This window comes from Simochromis diagramma, unplaced genomic scaffold, assembly GCF_900408965.1.
Source record: "Simochromis diagramma unplaced genomic scaffold, fSimDia1.1 OVJJ01000602.1, whole genome shotgun sequence".
Classification (NCBI taxonomy): Eukaryota; Metazoa; Chordata; class Actinopteri; order Cichliformes; family Cichlidae; genus Simochromis; species Simochromis diagramma.
Genome location: NW_024387040.1, coordinates 9,915,457 through 9,937,444, shown reverse-complemented (window position 1 = coordinate 9,937,444; position 21,988 = coordinate 9,915,457). Strand labels below are relative to the sequence as shown.

Genomic DNA, 21,988 nt, shown 5'->3' with positions numbered 1-21,988 from the left:
AAGGGGGTGTTGGAAAAGGTGGCAACCTTTTTTTTTTTTTTTTTTTTTTTTTTGAGAGGGAAGGAAAAAATTGTTGAGACAGCCGCATCCTCGGAGCATCAAAAGTAAAAGCGCTCCATCTTGTATCCCATTGGAACAATTTAAAGGTCTCTTGCTCTCCCTCTCCGCAGTCTAACTGTAGCCATCGTTCTCGTTGTATGATTGCACTTGTGTCGAGCTCCTTAAAAGCATAATGGGAGTCTCGCTTAGAAAAGACTCCCATTTTTTTTTTTTTCTCGCTCTGGAAAGTCAGGCGGGGAGAGAGGGGGGAGTGGAAGTGATGCAAGATCTCACTGTGCTCACACTAAAAGGACTTCTGATTGGAGCTGATGGGCTGTCAGCTTTAAGGGGCCTGTAAATAGACGTGGGCTATAGACCTGCTGGCTTTAATCTCAACATAGATGAGGACGTGACTGCTTCTAATGTGAATATGTAACCAAACATGTAATTTATATCCATCAACTTCATGAGCTCCAACCTTACAGTGTAGTCTCTGTTGATGATCAAAAGAGGGCATCAGGAACACTCGCGCTTCTCTGAATGAATTTACTCATGTTGGAACATTGTGTTTACTTTTAATGGCAGAATATTTCCACACAGTAGTCTGAAGTAGCATCAGACTATTTTATTTTGTATCTTGCAGTCTTTTTCTTTTTTTTTTTAATAAACTTGCATAATATTGTTCCTTTTAGTGACTTTGATTTATAGTAAATTGAGGTGGATGCGTGCAGAGTTGCTGAAGTAGCTCGGTTTCTTATCTTGGGTTTGTGTCTTTATGAAAACAGGCACAGAGTTCAAAGCAATATGTTTCATATAATATCAAAACCGCAGTATAAAGAAGGGAAGACACTTAAAATATAATTTCCATTTTTATTAAAACCATACAAACATTTGTAGTCAGTTATAAAAGAGCAAAGTGGCTCTTCTGGCGGAGGGGCAGCGCTGGGCACTTGAAGCTCCGCTCTGAGCCAGATCTGCCTGGCCTCTGCCCAGGGCCTGGGAATCCCTGCTATCAAAGTCAGTTCTGTATTGGCCCAGGATATCCCCTGCCCTAGTTCCTCTGCTAAAACTACAGCATGAGTAATGTATTTACATAATATATATATATATATATATATATAAAAGCACAATAAATGTGAAAACAACAACGGAAAAAAAAAAAGAAAAGTAGAATGCATTTCGCAAATCTCAACTTTTCTGATATCCAGACTTTTCTTATATAAATGTTCTGTGATTTTTCTCTTTTTTTCAGACCCCACAAGACACTTTACATGTTTACTTTTTATTCTTTTCATAATTCACAATGGAAGATTGGCAGTGATCTCTTTCTTTTCTGACAGGCAGATACATATAAGGCACATACCTCTGAAATTTCCTTCTTTCAAAGGGAAATGATTTCTACTTCTTTGAAAAAATGAAGAAGAAAAAAAAACACACAACAAAACCAAAGAAAGTAAACACCATCAACGCACAGCTACAAAAATGACCAAAAAAGTACCAAAAAACAATAAAACAGTTTGTACCTCACTGCTTTGATGCAGAGTAAAAGGTAAACTACTCGATATTCTGTGTGCAGTCACACAAGACTGCAAGGCAATACTAACACTGTTGACAAAGTCACTGCAATACTTAATGGCAGTACACATTCTGAATTTAAGAGCTTTGGAGAGAACGATACTCATGATTTCCTATAAAACAAAACACGTCACTGTACAGCACTTTTCATTGGGAGCGGAAAACTTTGTGTGCTGTGGACCGCCATCAGTTATTAAGACAATTTAAAACCATAGAAAGTACTCAAATCAATCCATGTAAGCATCTTTCGTTTTTTGTTATTTCTTTTGTTTTTCTTTAAAAAAAAAAGCACCAAATCAAGGAGAGAAAGTCCATTTACACATCAGCTTCGAACAACCGTGCAATCCAACGTCAACAAAACAAACAGAATATAAAAACAGTTATATACACTTGTGAGTACCTTACCAGACTAACAAAATCAAGCCATTTAGATATTAAGTAGACAACAATCTACGGCGCCTTGAAGACTCGGATGTGTGGTCCGCGTTTTGGACTCGATACCGTGTCGAGGAAAAACACCACTTGGCAAAACTTGGTAGAAGCACTGAAACATTTACAGCTTCGCAAAAGGAACGTACAAACAAAAACGTAACAACAAATGTAAATATACCACTTGTTAAAACCTATGATATATAAAGTTGCTTTCGGGGCCTGTTGAATTCGTGACCCGTGTCTCACTTCCTATGATGACAATGGATTCATCTGCTTTGTACCAGTGGGAGCGGTGCACGACTGATACGTGGGCACGTGGGCTAGTCTATGCACTCGTATAGACAGTGTTAAATGTTTCACTTGAGTACATGCATTTATTTTAATTTTATTTTTTACCGACAGGGCGTACAGCAAAAACAGTAACAATACACAGAATACTGATTCAAGGGCGTGAGCTTTTGCTCACCATCACGTAGTTTTACAAAGAGAAGGGCTTCCAAAAATAGCCTTCATTCCAGAAAAGGAATATAACTATTTATTTATACACAATTTTTGACACATCCCGTTTCTTTGTAGGATGACATTTTTACAAAATAAAAAAGCAAGGGCTTGGCAACTGCCTGTTTCAGAACACTTCTAAGTACATAAAGTTCTCATAATTACCGCTTTTAACTTTTGTCTTCACATACACCAGAGTTTTTCCTCTTCCTTTTCCTTTATTTTTCTACGGGAGGAGAAAGCAGAGAGAAAGAGAGCAGCTACTGTATTATAGCCAAGAACTTGCTCTCCTCAGCAAGGGTGGTGAGGAGAGAGCTCATATCTCCGATGGCCATGTTGTTTAGGCCAGGGACCACACTGTGGAAGGCAGCAGACGCCCGAGGGGTGGTGAGGCGTGAGGAGGTCCTGGACAGACCCTGGAAGACGGAGGGACTCAACGCTCCTGAGACCAAGCTGCCCTGGTCATAGCCATCCTCCAGCATGGCACCGAAGTCCAGACTTACCCCTTCGTCTAATACACCGGGAACACTACCGTCCACAGTGCTGGTCACCTGATCTGCACCAGGGGAGAGAAGAGCAACCGAAACCCCGTTGCCGCTTCCACCACCTTGTCCCTCAGATGCAGCTATGGAGTCCAACAAGCACTGATCTTCCAGAACATGGAATGTGGAGGCCTTATGATCTGCTGGTTCGTAAGAGGGGCAGTCAACAAAGCCCTGCTCTAAGTATCCATGATCCTGGGACTCCAGCTTCAGCCCAGAAACTTGATTCGCAAGGGAGCAGCTCTCGCCACTCCTCTGCAGTTGTGCTTGTTGAGTGACGCAAGATTCGTTTTCATTGGTGCTCCCGGGACTGAGGTATTGCTGGGTTCTGCCCAAGTTCCTGTTGATTGGTGGATGAGGAACATGTACCGGGCGATTGTGATGAAGAGCAGACCCCTGGGAGAGGCTGGGGAGGTAATCCATGGAGGCTCTGCTAAGGATTAGGTTGTTTCCTACCTGGCAAGAGCTGCTGTTGTGCTTCTGATGGAAGTGGCTCTGTTTTTGAAATCCGTTGGAGGCCTGCTCTCTGAAGCCCTGGGGAAAAGGTCCATTGCTGATCTGTGTAAAATTAGACCTATTAAAGGTGTTTGTAGAGTTTTGACCAGTACCTCTCATTTCCAAGCAGGAGTTAGGTGATGTCTCTAGCTTCACTCCAGGGTTTACGCAGCAAGCACTTTGAGACTGATTAGCTTGGGCGCAACTGTTCTGGAAATCAACGGGTACTTGCTGCTGAATAACCATGTTTCCAAACCTGCCAAAAGGTGCAGACACAGGCCCGTGTTCTGTGCTAGGCCACCTTCTACACTGCGAATGGTGGTTTTGATCCCTTGGAGGACACTTGTCAGCACTCCCAGAGCTCACTTCATTCCATTGGATGGGAAGTTTACTGGGGCTCTTCCTCTCTCGTAACTGCTGCTGCTGCTGCTGCTGAAGACTATGGGACCCAGGGAAGGCCGTATTTGACCCCGGAGTTTGGATCTGGTCTATCTCCTCCATAGATAGGTGGGAGGTGTCCCTTTGGCTAGAAGCTATTTGGTCCTCATTGTGCATGTGGGAGCCATTGTCCAACTGAACTTGGGAGTGGAGATACTGCACCAGATCATCTGGTAATATATCCTCATCCCCAAGCAACAGCTCAGCCTCCCCATTGTCCTCCATTGCCAGAGCTTCTAAGGCCGCTTGTTCCGCAATGCTAGGGGTGTATGGCGAGTGCTGCAGGCCTCTGTGCAGGTTGCCTTCTGAGCGCGTGTAGTTCTGTAGGTTCAAATTTCGAGACTCAGGCGTACAGTGCAGAGCAAGAGGCGGAAGAGGGTGGAGGTTATTAAGGCTGCTGAAGCGCTGCACCGGAGGGAAACTACAAGTTTCAGGAGCCTGCGTCCGCACTGGGTCGCTAGCCCTCCGGTTTCCACTCAGTGGTCCCTCACCAGGGTAGAAGACCCTCCTCCTGTTACCTGCATGTCCCGTGTAGCCATTGCTGTACCCACTGGTGCCGTCACTGCAGCGAGGTGGCCTGACTAGAGGTGGCAAACAGTGGTTGCTACCACCCTCATCCATCATGGCCATGCGTGTCTTCAAGCTCATGCGCTCCATGTTGGGTAGAGGCGTAGGAGGCGGGCCACCTGTTGCTGCTGCATACTTGGCTTTAAGGTGATAGTGCTGGGCTGGGGTTAAATTGAGCATCCCTCGTGATCCCCCTCCTCCTCCCCCAATGCCTACTACTCCCCCACCTCCACAGCCCCCAACTGAGAACACCCCTCCACCCCCTCCTCCCACCCCACCTCCATACTGGCTAGCTTCACTGGACCGACGGGAGGCATCGGTGGAGATGGGGTCGTAAGAGTCGGTGGAACTGAGGTTGTGGTGGCGGCGGTGGTGGGCGGCTGCTGCCGTGCCCTCGCTCTGGGAAGCCTGGCTAGAGCGACGGCTGGAGAAGCAGGGGGAGATGCCGGAGGAGCGCCGGCTGCTGCTCAGGTAGGCTGAACTGGTGGCGCTGCCGCTGCTGTCACGCCGGTCTCTGAGCAAGTTGAGCACTGTTAGCTCTGTGCTGCCCAGCTCAGCATGAGCAGGTGGCTGAGGGGCAGACACCCCCCACTGCCTGCCCAGACAGGTTCCTGCGGAGACACGCAGACAAAGAGATGGGAATGAGAAAAGTTTGGACACGATAAAGAGAAACGAGGGGAGGGGGGAAAAAAGTGTGGTGAAAATGGGATATTAGTCAAAGATGATGAGAAGAAGCCAAATAAGTTAAGTGTAAGTGTGGAGAGATCTTTCAAACAGATGTTACCACAGACAACTGGCAGCAGTTGGGCCATGAAACATCACATTACATGCTATTCTCTCTGATATGATATACAGCTTGATATGGTCTTGATACCATTTTCCAGCAGAACAGTAAATTTTAAGCATTTGTTTTGCCTGAATCCTTCAGCCAGAAGATGAAATTCAGGATAATTTATCTCTGTGATTTGTGTGCACGGTCATGGTGAGGTGTGAATTCTGTTTACAGGTGCTTTTTAACTACCATGTCTTTAAACCATTCCATTATAAGAGGGGTTTTTTTAATCTTCACAATCCCATTTGAGCTTCAAATAAAATGGACAAAATGACATTTAAAAATGTAAAAGTTTCCCTTACCCTTCCCCAACATGTTGGGTACTGCAGAAGCTTTGGGGGGCGGTGTAGGGGACAGGGGCCCCAGCCTGGGCAGCGCTCCATTCACCTGCTTCAGCCTCTCCATCTTGATGTGCTCCATCCATCGCAGAGGGCGGCCGATACTTCGCCTCGCCTGGAGGGTCAGCATGGCCGCGGTAGCTGTGGAGACAGTGGAGTCCATGATGGGGGCTGGCTCACCCTCACACTCCTCCTCTACTTCCTCTTCGTTTTCCTCTTTCTCTTCGTCCTCCTCCAGCCCCTCCCCTGGCGAGCGTCCGGCGCTCACAGCAAGCTGGACTCCACTGCTGGGATAGGTGCTGATGGGGGACTGGTCACTGCTGCATGTAGACTGACCGCCAGGGCTTGGCTGAGACGTCTGATGCACGCCAGGAAAGAAAGAGAAGAATAAGAATAGGAGAAGAGAAGAGAAGTGAGAAAAAAAAATCAATATATTAGTTAAATAGTTAGAAACAATGACTCCAGGTTACACAGGTGAAGATATAAAGCGTTACAAATGATAACAAATGAGCATGCACTCTAAAATGTTGGACAATGATCATTATTCATGAAAACAAACCATTATGAAACACAACTGTAGTCGTGTGTGTGTGTGTGTAATGATTGTGTGAAAGTTACTTTTAATCTTTTGGGGGAAAAAAACTTTAGTTTATTTAAGTCTATAGAAAGTTGGACCTTAAGTCATACAACCTAAAAACTTTCAGTGTATAAAATCTCCACTGTCTATAGTACTGTGCAAAAGTCTTGTATATTTGTATAAAAAAGCATTTTTGCCCCCAACAAGTTGATTCCTAAAGAGCTATTAGGCAAAAACTTATATCAGCATATCTCAGCATGGTGTGCAGGATAAAAGAAAATGTGCCAGTTCTAAAAAACAGTACACGAAAGTATACAGAAAAGTACCATCAGATTTTCTTTGACCATGCAATAACATCTGGAAAGCATCTGCTTGGTAACTGTTTCATTTTTCCGCATGCCAGTGACTGAAAAACACACTGCCAATGCAGCATGTTGTTAAGTGAATGGGACAAAAGGAAACCAACATTCAAAGACGAGCCTTGAATGCTCTTCAAGAAGTCTGGAAAATTACCCGAGAGAGTTCAGGTTGTGTTGAAGAATATCTGTGGTCTGTTTTTGCCCAGTATACTGTATTTCCATGTTTACATGCACCTATTTTCACTTCCATAGAAAAATAGAAAAAAATTAGAGGAAACTTAAGACTTTTGTATATATTAGCCGATAGTTGTACAGATGCAAAATGTTAGACGTATATTGAAAACAGAACATCACCGAGTCATTGTTTATTTTCTGTTCAGAAATCTATTAGAATACTTGTGACCACATCTACTGGACCCTAACATGGTCTGCTCAGCTGTGGTGCTGCATGAGAAGCAGACGAGTATTGTACACATGGAACAGAAATCACCACCATCACATAGTCTGTGGATCACCAAGCATCTTTTTTGTAACAGAGGTCGAATCAAAAACTCCTCTCATATGACCACATCTGGATAAAATAGTCAAATATCTTTTTGAGCTACTGTTTTTTGATTTTTTTTAATGGAATGTTACAGATTACATTGCAGATGGGAATAATGAGATCCTTTTTTTGGCATCAAGTTGAAATAGTATTTAGTGCTTTTGATCCTGTTTACTAGTGATTATGTTTGGCTGCACAGTGCAGCCCTGAGCAGTATCAAGCTTACTTTCAGTGCCCTTGCAGTTCTCCCCAAAGGCATGCTCTCAGCTTATAGTAACACAATGCCTTTGGTCAATATCAAAGTGTCGTACAATGCAATAAGAAGAACAGTCTTTTTATGAATTTAAGGGATGAGAGAAACCAGGAATGGGAACCCATCTGGCATGTTTTAAAGTCAACGTGTGGAGCAGTTGTGACAGGATGTTAAACGTTTGATGGGAAATAGGACGATGAGCAAAGAACATGAGAATATTTTACAAATAAAATATAAAGTGATACCTATCTCACCTGATTACCCACTGTCCTTAGAAAGGCAAGGAGAGAAATGCCGAAGCATTGGATAGAAGGAAACATGTACTCATTAGAAGATTATGGTGTTAAACGTGCATGGCCCCTATTAAATGCTACATCAAACCTAAATACTAGGCATTCATTCACTAAGTTTAAGTAAATAGTAGTCAGAATGTTAGAAAGTTAAAGTGCAGGAATCAAAATGAAGTTAAACACATGCGAGTCGGCAAGAAGGATACAAAAGCTGAAGTCTTACCATGGGCTTCTCTGTCTTGACAGACTTGACCTGCAGACAATCGTCCTGTTTTGAGGTAGAGTGGTTGTACTCCCTTTGGTCCGTATACCCGCCCAGCGGAAGTTGCCCTGGCGAGCGACCCTGGCCGTTCCCCCCAGGCTCCCGGGGCTGGGGCGGCGGGCGCGGGTAATCGCCCCGCTGTTTCTTGGTAATGTGCGCCTCCGGCCCGTGTACCGTCTTAACATGCTTCCGTAAGGAGCTTGGATCTGTGTAGCGTTTTGTGCATCCCGGGATTTTACACACATACGGTTTCTAAGAGAGAGACGAGAGACGAACATTGAGTTTGTTTGTTTTTCTTTGTTTTTTTGGCATGTTGAATGTGTGAAAGAACCTGTTGGCACCTCATTTGAGTGTGTTCGATTCTGATGTTTCGCCCGGTCTGATGCATTGGAGAAAGCCTTGTTGCAGCCTTCGTGTTCACACACGTACGGTTTCTCTCCGGTGTGGGAGCGTAAGTGAGTCTTCAGGTTTTCCAGACGAGAGTAGGCCTTGGTGCAGCCTTCAAACTGAGGAGACGAAGACAGATTCACTCACACATCACATTCTTTTACCACAAACGTCGCAATAATGTGACATCAGCTGAGTCTATCTGAGCGTCCCTTACTGTGCACTTGTGCGGTTTTTCCCCAGTATGCCTGCGCATGTGGACCACCAGCATGTACTGTGCCTTGAAGGGCTTCTGCTCTCGAGAGCATTCCTCCCACCGGCACACAAACTCCTTCTTCTCTCCGTGGATGTGGTCATTGTTGATGTGCTGCAAAAGAAGATGAGAGAATTTCAAACGGGACCGCTCTCGTGAGAAGTGGAACGTCACTTTGCGTCGAGCGTATTTGTTTTTCAGCTTGAGCAATTTTTTTCCCCTCTGCAACACATAGGGGGAAATATAATATTTCCTTTGGCAAATCTCCATTTAATTTCTTCAGTCTCCTTCCTCTACAGTCTTTCTCTTTTTCACAGTGTATTGAAATCTGCATAAAAGCAGGCAAAGAAAAGGCGGACGTGTGAGTCTCGGTGTCCGATCTGAACGGGATTTTCAAATAAAACCCTGTCACTTCGCATCACACTGGGCTCGCGCCCCTCCATGACAAGTGCTGACAGTTGTGCTGCCGTGGCAACTTCCAATCTGAGGCTTAGGAAGACGGGGGAGGTGGGAGCGAGGTGAGGGGATAGGGAAAGAAATCAAAAGTTCAGTCGAGGCGTTTGAAATGCGAGGGCTTTACAACTCCAGCCAAGCATTATATCTGCAAGTACCACCTTTCCCTTGCTCCATCCCCTTCTCTCTTCCCTTTTACTCCATTTTTTTTTCTTTTTCCTCACAAACTGTCTTCTAAAATGGGATAAGTGGCCTAAGTTACAGAGGAATGAAAGAGAAAAGGGGAGGCGGGGGGGATGTGAAGATGTAGACGCTCTGGGGAAGAAGTCAACATCTGGCTCTCTTTCAGAGACAACAGTGTGTGGTGGCCTCTGAAGTGTCTATCCGAGAGCAATTTAAACCCACAGAGACAGACAATATCCTGACTGAAAGAAACCAGCATTATTACATTCCTGAGCAGCAGAGAGGACTCTTTATACCTTTAGGGTGAACGAGGAGGGACAGAGGAAGGGAGATGAATACATACTTGACTTTGAACGCTCTTAAATCTCTGGGAAATCCAAGATTGTCGAGCTATAAAACATGCAGGACCAAAGCAGATAAAGAACCCAGGGTCATTTACCCTCCAGGCATGAAGCTGCCCTGACAATGTCATCTTTGTACCTTCTCAGTTCCTCGCTCACTGGCTAGATCATGACCCCAAGCGCAAGCATGACCATGACATCAAAGAGACGCCGCACTTCTTAAAATCATTCTTTTATTCTGACCCCAAGCCTTTCCCTTCCCAGCAATACTAAAGGATGAGTACCAACAAATGAGTGAAAACAGTAACAGCAGAGCGCAAAAGCAAAGAGTAAAATTGACACTAATATATCGGCAAGGAACCGCCATTATTCTCACTTGACAGTTTTTAATTTTAAAGTGACAAAACAAGACTAATTCCAGGGGAAATGATTGGAGCCTGATTGACCATGGACGTTAGCGAAGTTTCCCCAAGATTGATCTTCTCCCCCACCTTGGTCCGAGCTTCGGAAAAACCTGACTCGTCTTCTCTTTTTCTTCCTCTCCGTGAGGGAACCCCGGTGGCAAGCGATCGGTCTGTTGTGACCAGCGTTCAATATCAGCCGGCTGAGAGCGATGAGGAGAAGGGCCGCGGCGCTGGATCATGCCGGTGGCTGGCACGGCGCAGTGCGCGCTCGCACACACGGATGGATACGCAGTCACACTCTGTTTGTACAAAACGAAGGAGGTCGTTGACGGGCGTGATGCATGAGCCTCCGGGCTGACAAAAAGGGGGACAGGCAGCACGGGGGAGAAGGGCCGCCGAGAAACCTAATGGCAAGATCTAATGGCAATTCTTATTGAATCAATAATCTCCATGCTGAGCAGACAGGTCCCGTTGGCCGGCTAAATCGACAAACAGGTGCTGATAGCGCCGGCGCGGCAGGTTATTCATCTTCCCCCTGCCAGCTTATCGGCCAACAACTGTAAAAACGCCACCAAGATGGATTTAGGAGGGAGTCGCACAACGGGGAACGCAAGGGACACGGACACAGGGGACAGTGAAGCCGTCTGTGACATATGAGGTGCACGCGCACACACACAGAGGTGCAGGCACTGTTTTCTTGGTCCATATCCTTGTTTGGTTCAAACAACTGTTTAAAATAAACATAAATAACCCGAAAATACACAATTGCTTTACACTCCAATTCATGTAAACAAAATATGTAAAATAACTAATATATATATAAAATAAAATAAATTAAAAAAGCATGATTTGTTTCCATAAAATACTCAAATGCTCACGTCTTATATGCATTACTAAAACACAGGATCAAGCCACTCTCTCTTTTTTTTTTTTCTTTCTTTTTTTTGCCGTTCCCCACTTCAGTATCCATCTCCATGTCTCCTTATCAAACCCTCTCTGGGACATAGCCTCCACGCATTAGAATGCAAGCGTGCATGAAAAGAGGGCCTGTTTACAAGGCAATTTCACTAAGCTGTGGGACCCGCAACACCGTTTAGCTTTATCAAGCGCCGCCTAATAAATCATATGTTCCTTTGTGATGTCAGTTGGTGAAGTGCATTGTGTAAAGAGAGAGAGAGAGGGGAGGGGGGGGGAGCGAGAACGAAAAAGGCAAAGAAGGGAGGGAAGGAGGGAGGAAGTAAATGGGAAGTGAGGGGGGTGGGAATGAGTGAGTGAAGGAAGGGAAGAGAGTAAGTGAGGGAGCCAGAATTGGCATGTGTAATTCAGCACACTCTTTTCATCTTAGAGTATGATACTCTAGACAGATAAGGGGGCCTAATCCTTCTCCTGATCAAAAAAAATCTGCATTTTACCAATTAAAGGCCTGCGCCAGCAGGCGGGAGAGGGTGTGTGGGGGACTGCCTTCAGACTGCGCCTGCGTTTATCTCCCTTTAACACTGGGGAGGCGCGCAGCAGTCACCTCAGCGAGGGTGCACACCGGCTGAGCAAAGGCAGCTCCCCATCTAAGAACAAGGACATCACAGCGCCACCTATGAAGCTGACCTGGAACATAACAGTAGGCTCTGGAGGATGCAAAAGGCTTTATTAGCTCAAAAAAAAAAAATCGCACGCATTCAGACCACCAACTTCTTCAGACACCCCAGTTTAAAGTCTGTCATATCTTCCAAAACAAGCCTGCTATTTGTGCCTGCCTGCAATACTGAGAGAGAAATAATTCAGAAGCCACAATTGGTTTAAGTACTGATATCCAGCATCACCTATTTTTTTCACGTAATTCTAAAATAAACAGGCTTTGAATAGGGAAAAAAGCTGAAGGGTAAAAAAATGAATCATCGAGTAAAACTGCATTATATGCAAGTACCTTAAAGCCACTTTTTTCAAAACCTTTTCAGTGTTAAATAGCAGCAACAACGTAGAGTTTGATTTTAGACTTCTCATTGGTGAAGGATCGGTAATAGATCAATGAAAAAATAAAAGATTGTTCAGCAAGGCCATATTAGGGAATTTTGGGAGTGTGGGGTTCACATCTCCGGCGACAAACCCCAGCGAAAAAAGCCTACTTCAAGAGAGACATTAAAGAAGCCACCAGGCCTTATCTTTAAAAGTACTCCCTCTGAGGGGGAAAGAGGGGAGGCAGAGAAAATGAAAGAGAAAATGAGAGAGGGAGAGGTTTGTGTCACCCCCACCCTCAAAAAAAAAAAAGGGGGAAGCAAAAGAATGTGTAGCTGAGGGGAGAGTGAGATGGGAGAGGTACAAAAGAGTTGAAATGTAATAAATGAAATAAATACAGCAAACGAAAATTGACGCCCGCCTCGCTTTTGCTGACTGGGTAGGCCAGATAAGTGAGCCAAATTGCACAGATCTGATGTTTATCTTATCGGCGGCACCGAGAGCGCTTAAACGCAGATGATAAAGGAACGCCGTGGCGTGTCATGGTGAAAGCACGTTTGAGAGTGTAAAAATATGCATCAAGAGCACGGCAGGAGTGCTTTTGAACAAGGTGGAGAGCAATGAGGGTGGTGCAAAGGCTTAATTCTAAAATTAGGCCAACCACAAAGAAAAAGGAGGGAGGGGGGGATTGGAATCAGTGAAGCCGCCAGTTTTAAAACTTAAAAGGCGTTTACGGTATGACGGCGACTCTTAACACAGTCGCTGTAGAAAGTTTGTGTTGGTTGAAAGAGTTACAACCAAGGAGAAAAAGGCTTTTTTCCCCCTCATCATGTTTTTTTTTCCCCAAAGCCATTTCAGAAGACAAGTACAGGGGGAAGGGACGCTCCATTGTTTAGTTATATGGAAATCCCCCCCCCCCTCCACCCCCAGCTCCCAAACCCCTCCCCAATGTGTGAGAAGAGCCACTGTGGTCCAAATACTGTACTTATCCTATTACTGAGGGGGGTGGGGGTGCGGAGAGATAAGAGCATTTTCCCGTCCGCTCTGCTGAATTAGAGGGCAGGGATTCTGTAGGCGAAGACTTTTATTGGCATCTCTCAGCATATCTGCATGTGCATAGAAAATGAGAAATAAAACGTAATATCAAAAAGTCAAACGCTGGAGAGGCGGATGGAAAAATGGAAAACTAATAAGGATTTTGTTAGCGTGTGTCTACACGGCGATCTGATAATAAGAGCGGTTTGGCGGGGTTAGGCCGGATAGTATATGTGGAGGAATGAGAGGACACGGCTTTGTTCGAGTGGCCACCTGGTGTGACTAAAGAAGGTGGGTGGATGTGGGCAAGGTTTTCTAATAATCGGCCATTCTCACCTCCTCTCCCACCACCTCCGCTCGCCCCCCGCCCCCTGAAACACGGGGCAAGAAGTTGTCAAGATCCTCAACCTTTGAGCTGAGCCCTTCAAACACGGGAGGCAGCCCATTCCGTGCTGAGGATATCAATTATAGATAGGGGTTACCACCGCGGCTGAGGATTGCAATGTCAAGACGGCAAGTAGACAGCTGTGGAGAGCTGAGGATCTTTCTATCAGATGTGTGTCTCGTGCGCACACGCACACCGTCCCCTTCTATTGTTGTAATTTCATCGCTCGCTCTGAACTTCTGCTTCCTCGACTTAGCTGATGGCCGAGCTGTTCACGGGCCAAAGCTAATGGTGCCAGTGTGAGCAGCCATGGCGGGGGTGACACAGCCGTGATGTCATTAATATTTAGCTTTACAGCGAACCCTCGGGCACAAGACGATGAGAACCATCCATCTCCCGGGCTGTGTGAGAGTTCAGATAACAGACCGGAGGGCTGGGTGGGGGGGTTCGGCCAAGTCAGTGTAATACACAAAGCTCACTCTGGAAGGCTTAACCCTCCAAATCAGTTTGCACCGTTCAGCTGTGTGATGTGCTTTTCAGCTTCTGAGCCCATTACCACCGTCCACGGATCTCCAAAAGCATTATCCAGCGGCAGCAACAGCCGATGCCCGCAGCTCCGACCCTGCTGCAGCTGCTGCTGGTGTTCAAACACGCAGGCAGAAGTTGTTGGCTGATAGCAGGCGTTGTCCAAAATAGCACAGCTTCTGTAGATTGTGCTAGGACGTACTGAGCTTGAGAAAAGGGAAAGCAAAAACCTCTCACAGCATAGAAAACAAAAAAAGCAGACTGGTGGTGGTAGCTCTGCTGCGTCTTACAGATGCAAACACCCTGTTGTGTCTCGCTGTTTGTTACCTGCAAGACAAGCTGCTCCTGTCAGAGAAGTGCAGAAACTTCTCTCCCAATAGTAAGCCATGAATGACACCTGAGTGCAATAGCAGCCATTTGCTTAACAGCAGCAAGAAAAAAAAAGCGGTCCAAGTCACTGAAAGCAAATATTCTGAGCACAGTTTAGTGACATTATGTGTAATTTATGGAACTGCAAATATTTGCGTATGGATTTCTGTACAGACAGGATACAAAGAGGGATTTTCACCCATTACAAACATACTCCCGTGCTGCTGGAGGAGGATGCCCTACACATTGGTCGAATGCTGATGGGTTAAAATAAAAATCCAAAAACGAAGCATGAAATGTACAGACAGTGGCGGCAATGGTCACTTTTCACAGTTTGTGTTATAAAATCGCTCTTCTCTGCCACTGGCTGACGGACCAACAACAGTCTATGCAAGTCCAAGGCTGCAGGTGGATGGGCAGTTTCAAATGACAATGAAATTTTCTCCAGTGAAGCCACAACATTGACATATGAACACTTTTTTAGTTGATATGACGAAATACTAAACATTTTTGGGACTAAGTTGCTTAGGTGCGTGTCCAGGAGTTATGTGCAATCCAAGCGGCAACTTTCAGGCTCGCAGTTTCTTGAATGGCCACAAGAGGTGGGCCCCAAATATGACCGAATACCTATGCAACGCTATCCTGTGTTACCATGAAAAAGGCATCACCTCAGCCACTTCAAGTTGTAAGATAATACTTTTGAAGTATTTTAAGGGAAGTGTCTAACAAAAACTAGGGAATCTGTTCAATAGTCTGCTGGGGACAATTTACGAGTTTCCATCTGCTTATCCAATGCATTTTGCACACATGCCAACTCTCTTTTACGTTCTCTGTGGACAGAAGCCAGAAAGCTTCCAATAATAAAAATCTTGTCCTTTGTTCACATACTGTACATACTCATATTCATACATCTGCTTACAGGCATTACCTGTCAAATAAAAAAGTCAAAAATTGTTTTCATATTAAGTCATTTATAGTTATTTTGTTGAACACTTCTTGTGATTTTTAGTGGGTTTTAAAATCTACTCACTTGTACTAGCTGCTCCTGCGTGTCAAACTCACGGCAGCAGTTTTCCCAGTGGCAGTTTGTCTCGTAAACTACCTCTGGCTCCTGTTTGCTCTCATCCTTGTCCCCTTCCTCCTTCACCAAAGTCATACCGTCGGGATTGTCCTGAGGAAAACAAGTTTTAGCACAACAATCAGTATCACCGGCACAACATGCTGAGATAAAAGTTAGAAAGCAAAAGTAACCGTTTCCTCTTCCTGACATCCGTCCATGTAAACCTGTCACAAAAGCCATTTTTCACATGAAAGGCACAGCCTTGAAGGTTATTGGTTAGTGGTGTAGCCGCAGTGCCCCCGCACAGCTGACCTCACCTGGCTGCCTGGGAGAAAAGAGTACAGGGCGGAAATGTAGCGCTGAAAGCCCCTCTCTGTTTTGGTGGTTTTTATACGACAAGACTGGGGTGAGTATTTGAGGAATCTAACCCCCTCTTCCTTCCCTAGGCTGCTCTATTAGCCCAGACATATTTCACTGTCACAGCTAGATGCCGGAGTAGAGCAGGGAGTTGGAGACGGCTTTAAAGGAGAGCCCGGGCTTCCACTGCACACCTCAGGCTCTTTCTTCTGCCTAAGAATCGACCCCCGTAAGATTTTTCCTCCACATGCAGACACTTACTCTTATCACACTTCTCTTTCTTTACCCCAGCCATTTAAATTCTGATTAAGCCAAAGCAAAAACAATTTCCTACCAGTGTCCCGAAGATCAATGAATAGTTTTGCTTCGGAAACTGAAACTGATTAGAGGGGGAAAAAAGGGAAAATCAGCCAGATGCAGGTAAATAAACACTAAACTGTGGCTGTTAGGCTTGCCTATTGTTGTAGCCATGTTGGCAGGTGACCAGCAGCTATATGGGCTTGTTGTTCTAGGTGGGGGGGGATCTAAAAATAAAATCAAGCTGGTGGGATTTCGCAGTAATTTGCTTCCTTTTTTCCCCAGAATGTGTGGAGTTCTCATATAAGTGAAAAATACCTATTGAGTCAGTAAATGAAAGCTAGTTTTGATGTTTGCAGTTAGTGCGGGTGACTCCCACCTGTATGCTCACCACGCCCGGGCTCGGCAATTCTTCCTCTGGTTTCATTTTGGAACGTTTGTGGTGCATCGGGTCTCCTGTGCTGCTCACAGCGGATTCACTCGTTGGTTTGGCCTGTGAAGAAATATTTGAATATTTACATGATTACATTATTAGATTGTATTTCTTTGAGCCTAAAGTGTCACTGTCTCGACTATAAAGACTATACTGTACAAAAATCTGATCAGACTTTTTTAAACTGGTCACGAGCAGTAGCTCTCCAGACTTTCTGAAGGTCTCTCAAAGCCTTTCTTTGGACATTACAAACAGGTTTTATGTAATTTTTTTGTTCAAATCATTGCTATTATGTATGGAAGAGATTTAACAAATGGTTCAGTATCTACAGCCATCTGTAAAACACAGTGGCAGCTCTGTCTGTATTTCAATCAGTGGTGTTAGGGAACAGGAATTATGCCTGTCAGTATGACAATAATGCTAAACACACTGAGAGTGCAGTGAAGCATACCTGAATAGAAAAACACCTGGCGAAACACTATCAGTCATGGATTGGCCTCCCCAGAGCCCAAACCTCAACATTACTGTGAAATTATCTCATCAGAGAACAGAACAAGAGGCATCCACACCATCCAAAGAAGAGCCTTGAATTACTTTCCAGAAGCCTGAAGAACTACTCCTGAAGACTACTTAAAGAAATCACAATAAAGCTTGCTAAAGTGAGCTCAGGCTGTGTCGAAGGATAAAAGCTCATTAGAATTGTATAAATCGTGTTCTTGCCTGGAATACTCTATTTCCATGTGTGTTTGCATATATATTTAGTTAAATAATTGCACCTATTTACCATTTTCTTAGCAAAACAAAGAAAATGAGGGGGGGCTGGCTTAAGACTTTTGCACAGTACTGTATATTTTTCCATTTCCTCATATATATATATATATTTGTTTTATTCTTTATGGTATTATTAAAAATGTATGCGATGCTTATAAGTCAATCAGTCATTTACTTAATCAGCCTGAAAAAAAAAAACAACCGTGGTTGAACCTTAACGATTCCTGCAAGTCCCAGACAAGAGCTTTAACCGAGCTAATGAAAAGCAATGCAATTCAGTGTATCACATTAGCTACCCTAATCATTGCAATTAAAAAAAAACACATGAACCAATTCAACCAATGAATGACCTGACTTTGGCCCTGGCTTAAATATGCCCTAGAGGGAATTCTTGCTACATATCAAGCTAGAAGAAATAAAAGAATTAACAAAGAGTTTTTAAACTTCTGGTGGAAAAGAACAGGCAAGTTCTTCTTTGACTTTCTATTCCTGAAAATGTTTTTTCCCATAATTTGGAGTGTTTTACAGAACTCTCCGTTCTCTCAGTCTCCTCAGCATTTGTCCAATATTTGATATTCAGCTGTGGCCTCAAAGCAATATTCTGTTGACTCTAGCAAAAGGGAAAAGGCAATTTTGGTGTGCCCGATTTGAATGAGGCCTCATTTGTGATAACATAAAATTCGAGGCATGGGACACAGCAGGGAGGATGGGTAATAAACACTGAATATTCACTTCAAATGCAGGCCCGCACATACAGTAAGGGCTGAGGAATGAGAGGAAAAAGTCCCTTTGGATCCATCCATCCATGTCAATATTCCCTCTCTATATTCTTGTTCTCTCTCTAGTGATTAATGGAGTCAGCAGTGGGATTCTATGCTAACAAGCCCCTTGTTGTTTGCTGCAGGCGGGTTCTGGGCCACGCTCGGCAGTCTAAAAACAAGAGACAACACAAGTAGGAGGAAACTCCCAGGAGAGGCACACATGGAGGGGGGGGATCCTGCCTATACCACCTTAGCTCGCTGCATTTCCCTCAGATGTGGCTGGCATAGACGCTGCTATCTATTACCTGCAATGATGAATCGCAGAGGCACTAGCCATCGCTCTCACCTGCGAGGAGTCGTTGGAGATGACTGAGCGCTCGCTGGCACTGAGTCCAGATGGTGGGATGCCAGGCATGGGTCGCTGGGTGGCAAAGGCTGGTGTTGGGTGGATGAGAGGTGGACTGTGGCCAAAGGCAGAGCCAACAATGCCCGGCTGACGGCCCATCAGCTGCTGGTGCACATGCAAAGCCACCGGGGTCGGAGGGTAGGCGAAACTTAATGCTGGGCTGGAGAGAGCACGGGGAAACAAAAAAATCCTCACTAAACTACTTCACTAAAAAAATCAGCTGTAAAAGAAATGAGGCACAAAAGGGGGAAAGATAGTGAGTAAATGGATTGTTCTGGATAGCGCCTCAATCCCTGAGGACAATCTGACAGGAGATGGTGCGGTAATGCTGGAACCACAGGACCGTCGACAAATCCCTGCCAATGAATGTTCAGCTTGTTAACACAGTGAATTATCATGTGGTCTGTGTAAGGCAGTATGTCATTCTTCCACCAGGCAAATGATACACACGATAAATAATCTGAGGTGTATCTTATAGCCATGTAAATTATTTTTTATCTACTGCAGCAGAGTTTGTTTTTTCCCCCTCTGTAGCTTCTTAACCTGCAACCTGAGCTAACTTTTTGTGGATGATAAAAATGCCAGAAGCGACCCAGAACCTCTCCTGGGGTCTGTATAACCACTGACGGACCTCCAAATAAACACAGATCTGTGTGGCTCCGAGCACAGGCCTCCATTCATCCTGCGCTCTGACGCTTTGCTCTCGCTGCGACCCATATTTCTGCTGATCTTATTACGAGCCGAGTGGAAATCAATGAGCCGAGACACATTTGGGGGCCCATCCGCTTGTCATATCACTCATCAGTCTGTTGGCTTTGGCTATTTGGGCCCTGACACTTGGACAGTGGCTGAGTGTGCAGCGTGATTGATCAGGCTCTTCTTACAGATTGCTGATCAATGGCTGTGGGTGGGGCGATGGATCTTTCCTTTTCCCTTCTCTACTCTGCTCTTTCGCTTCCCTTTGCTAGTCTCGGTTACAGAGGCGTGATGTATGTGACGTTTCCGTGAGGTGCACCGGATGACTGACACGAGCCGCCGGGGAGGCAGGCTGACTGGCTGGCTGGGAGATCGTCACCCACGCGGGGCCTTGACATGGACGATACGTACACACTTATTTCCCCACCACCGCACACTTCTGGTACACTTTTGTTGTACACACTGATCCTATTGAACTTTATGGAGTTTTACTATGAGCATCGATGGCATCGGAAACACCACGTACAGCATTAATCCCCCCCCCCCTGGGGAGAGTCAGCTGTTCCATCCATTCATTCATTATTGACACATGTTAGTTCCAGAATGACCACCTTGAAAGAACCAAATGCACAAAGCACTTCTATAAAAGTGACTCACAACTGAGTGATTTACTTTTAAAGTAATGGTCAAAATCTTTAGTCCCTATTATGGGTCAATCCCACAATTCCTTTCATGGGAGTCAATCAATGTAGGCCAAGAGTATAGTAGCTTGTCTACTAGTTTGATCCCTCCTAACTGCATGTCGAAGTATCCTTGGGTAAGATACTGAACCCTGAGTCAGCCCAATGCATCTATCAGAGTTTGAATGTTGGGTTAAAATAGGGGAAAAGCACATGTGAATCGGGCTTGTATGAAAGCACTTTGTGTGTTACAACTGAATAGAAAAGCACTATAACTTCCACTTGTCCTTAATTAGACTTCCCTTTCCTCTTCACCATCCACATTTTCCACACAAATACACACAATACAAAGATATCAGACCATTCAAAATTCTAATAGCAAATAAAACGATTAATCAGGAGCTATAAGAACATTCAGGGCAGTTTTTACCTGATGGCCCCAGCCGAGAGGTGACCGTAAGAGCCGCTGGTAGACGAGCTGGAGCGGGAATTGTTGAGCATGGTGACGAGGGAGTTGGGCGAGTTGCGGATCATGGTCTGCAGGTCAAAGCTGTGCTCAGAGAGGGGTGAGATGGGCAGAGGGCGTTTCCTGCTGGGTCGCGACGGAAGCCTCGGGCTCGGGAAACGAGAGCCTGCGGGGGATGAGGAAAGAGGTGGAGATTGAGCGCCAAGTATCTGGGTTTAGAAAGACCGGTACACTTAAAAATACACCCATATCCGAGCATCAGTTAAACTCTGAAAATGTTTGAAATGAAACGAGCATTTGCTGGTTTTTACACTTTTTTTTGCATCCAAACTCTAACCTAATCTAACCCCAACAGATGACATTTTTGTCAATCATCAGACAAAAGGCTCATCTGAACGAGTATTCGGCTGTCACTTGATGCACTGCTTGCATTTCATCTATGAGAAAACATGCCTTTTATGTTGGAGAAATGCTCCGACTGTGTATGGTAATATTTAATCAAGTCCAATTTGACTCGTTATTCAAATGCAATCAGTGTTGACTGGAAATACGAAAAAGGGGGTTTGAAAAGGTAAAAGGCGGAAACGGCGCAACCATTCTCTGCGCACATACAATGAGCCACGGGTAGAGATTAAAACATGACTTTTGTTGTCTTTTCACATGGAGATGTCACAAACAAGACAGAGAAAAACAGGGGGAGATGGAAGGAGGGGGAGAAAAAAAAAAGCGCTGAGGGGATGTCGTGCTTTGTGCGTGAACTGACACAATGACTTTGTGACTCAAGATTTGGAAATAAAACATTTTGAGTTATTTTATAAAGGCAAACAAAACCAGCTTAGGCAGCCCCGATAACCCCCCTCCATATTTACGTCCCCCACAATCCATCCATCTCCCAAACGTAAATGCTCCATCTCTCGTTTGACACATCCAGCGATTACAGAACGCTCCATTCACATGGTAATCACACTGTGTGTGTGTGTGTGTGTGCGCGTGTGTGTGTGGATGCTGCTCCAGTGGCAGCAGTGGTGTTCTGGCAAACACAGGCCACGTAAGGAGAGCAACACTGCCTTAATAATGTCACTGTATGGAAAAGCCATCTTTTTTATGCGTTTCTGACGGGGGTCCTTCACATTGTTAAACACAGCGAGGAACACCGCATGGCACATCTGATTTTGCACAACTTTGCGCGTCCTAAATTTGACACCAGCTGACACTCCACGCAAGCCGAAGAGCGGCGAGCAAGAGGGAAAGCGTCTACTTGTGGTGAATTAGGTGAAGGGGTGGGTGGTGGTGTTTGGTGGTGGTGGGGGGGGAATACAGCTGATGAGATGGGTCTGTGTCCCAACACTGCAAAATCTCATGGGAGTGGTATTTATTAATGCACAGCCCAAATGATAAATCAGCCAACCGGGGAAGACCGAGACAGAAACGTGCTGGCTCGTTGCGGGACTGTCCCTCTAATTTCCTCTTGATTTATGGATGGGATGGCTGGTTAGTTGCCCCGTCATTAATTCTCACGGCCAGAGAGGGTTCAGACGGGCAAGACTGACTGGCGGTGGAAATAAAACATGGCTCCGAAGCTGTGCTTGAACCGTCTCGAACACACCTGAGGGCCACATGAGAGGGATTTTATGAATATAGACTTTTTAGTGTGATATAAACTTGATTTTAGAGATCCAAGGACGCTGATATAAACGAGTAATCTGGTCAAAATCTCTTTGTTTCTGAACAGCTA

At 45.1% G+C, this 21,988-nt stretch overlaps 1 protein-coding gene across 1 annotated transcript in view; it reads right to left on the bottom strand.

The window, feature by feature from the left end:
• Positions 1-50: 50 nt before the first annotated feature.
• Positions 51-21,988, bottom strand: part of gli3 (GLI family zinc finger 3) — a 97,156-nt gene continuing 75,218 nt past the window's right edge. Inside the window, exons 7-16 of the mRNA XM_040043633.1 lie at positions 20,218-20,419; positions 18,352-18,571; positions 16,420-16,533; positions 15,357-15,497; positions 8,646-8,795; positions 8,383-8,547; positions 8,003-8,293; positions 5,721-6,114; positions 4,865-5,197; positions 51-4,780 (exon numbers count right to left, since the gene is read on the bottom strand). Coding sequence (XP_039899567.1) covers positions 2,805-4,780; positions 4,865-5,197; positions 5,721-6,114; positions 8,003-8,293; positions 8,383-8,547; positions 8,646-8,795; positions 15,357-15,497; positions 16,420-16,533; positions 18,352-18,571; positions 20,218-20,419 — 3,986 coding nt within the window. The 3' untranslated portion in view covers positions 51-2,804. The remainder of the gene's footprint in view (positions 4,781-4,864; positions 5,198-5,720; positions 6,115-8,002; positions 8,294-8,382; positions 8,548-8,645; positions 8,796-15,356; positions 15,498-16,419; positions 16,534-18,351; positions 18,572-20,217; positions 20,420-21,988) is intronic.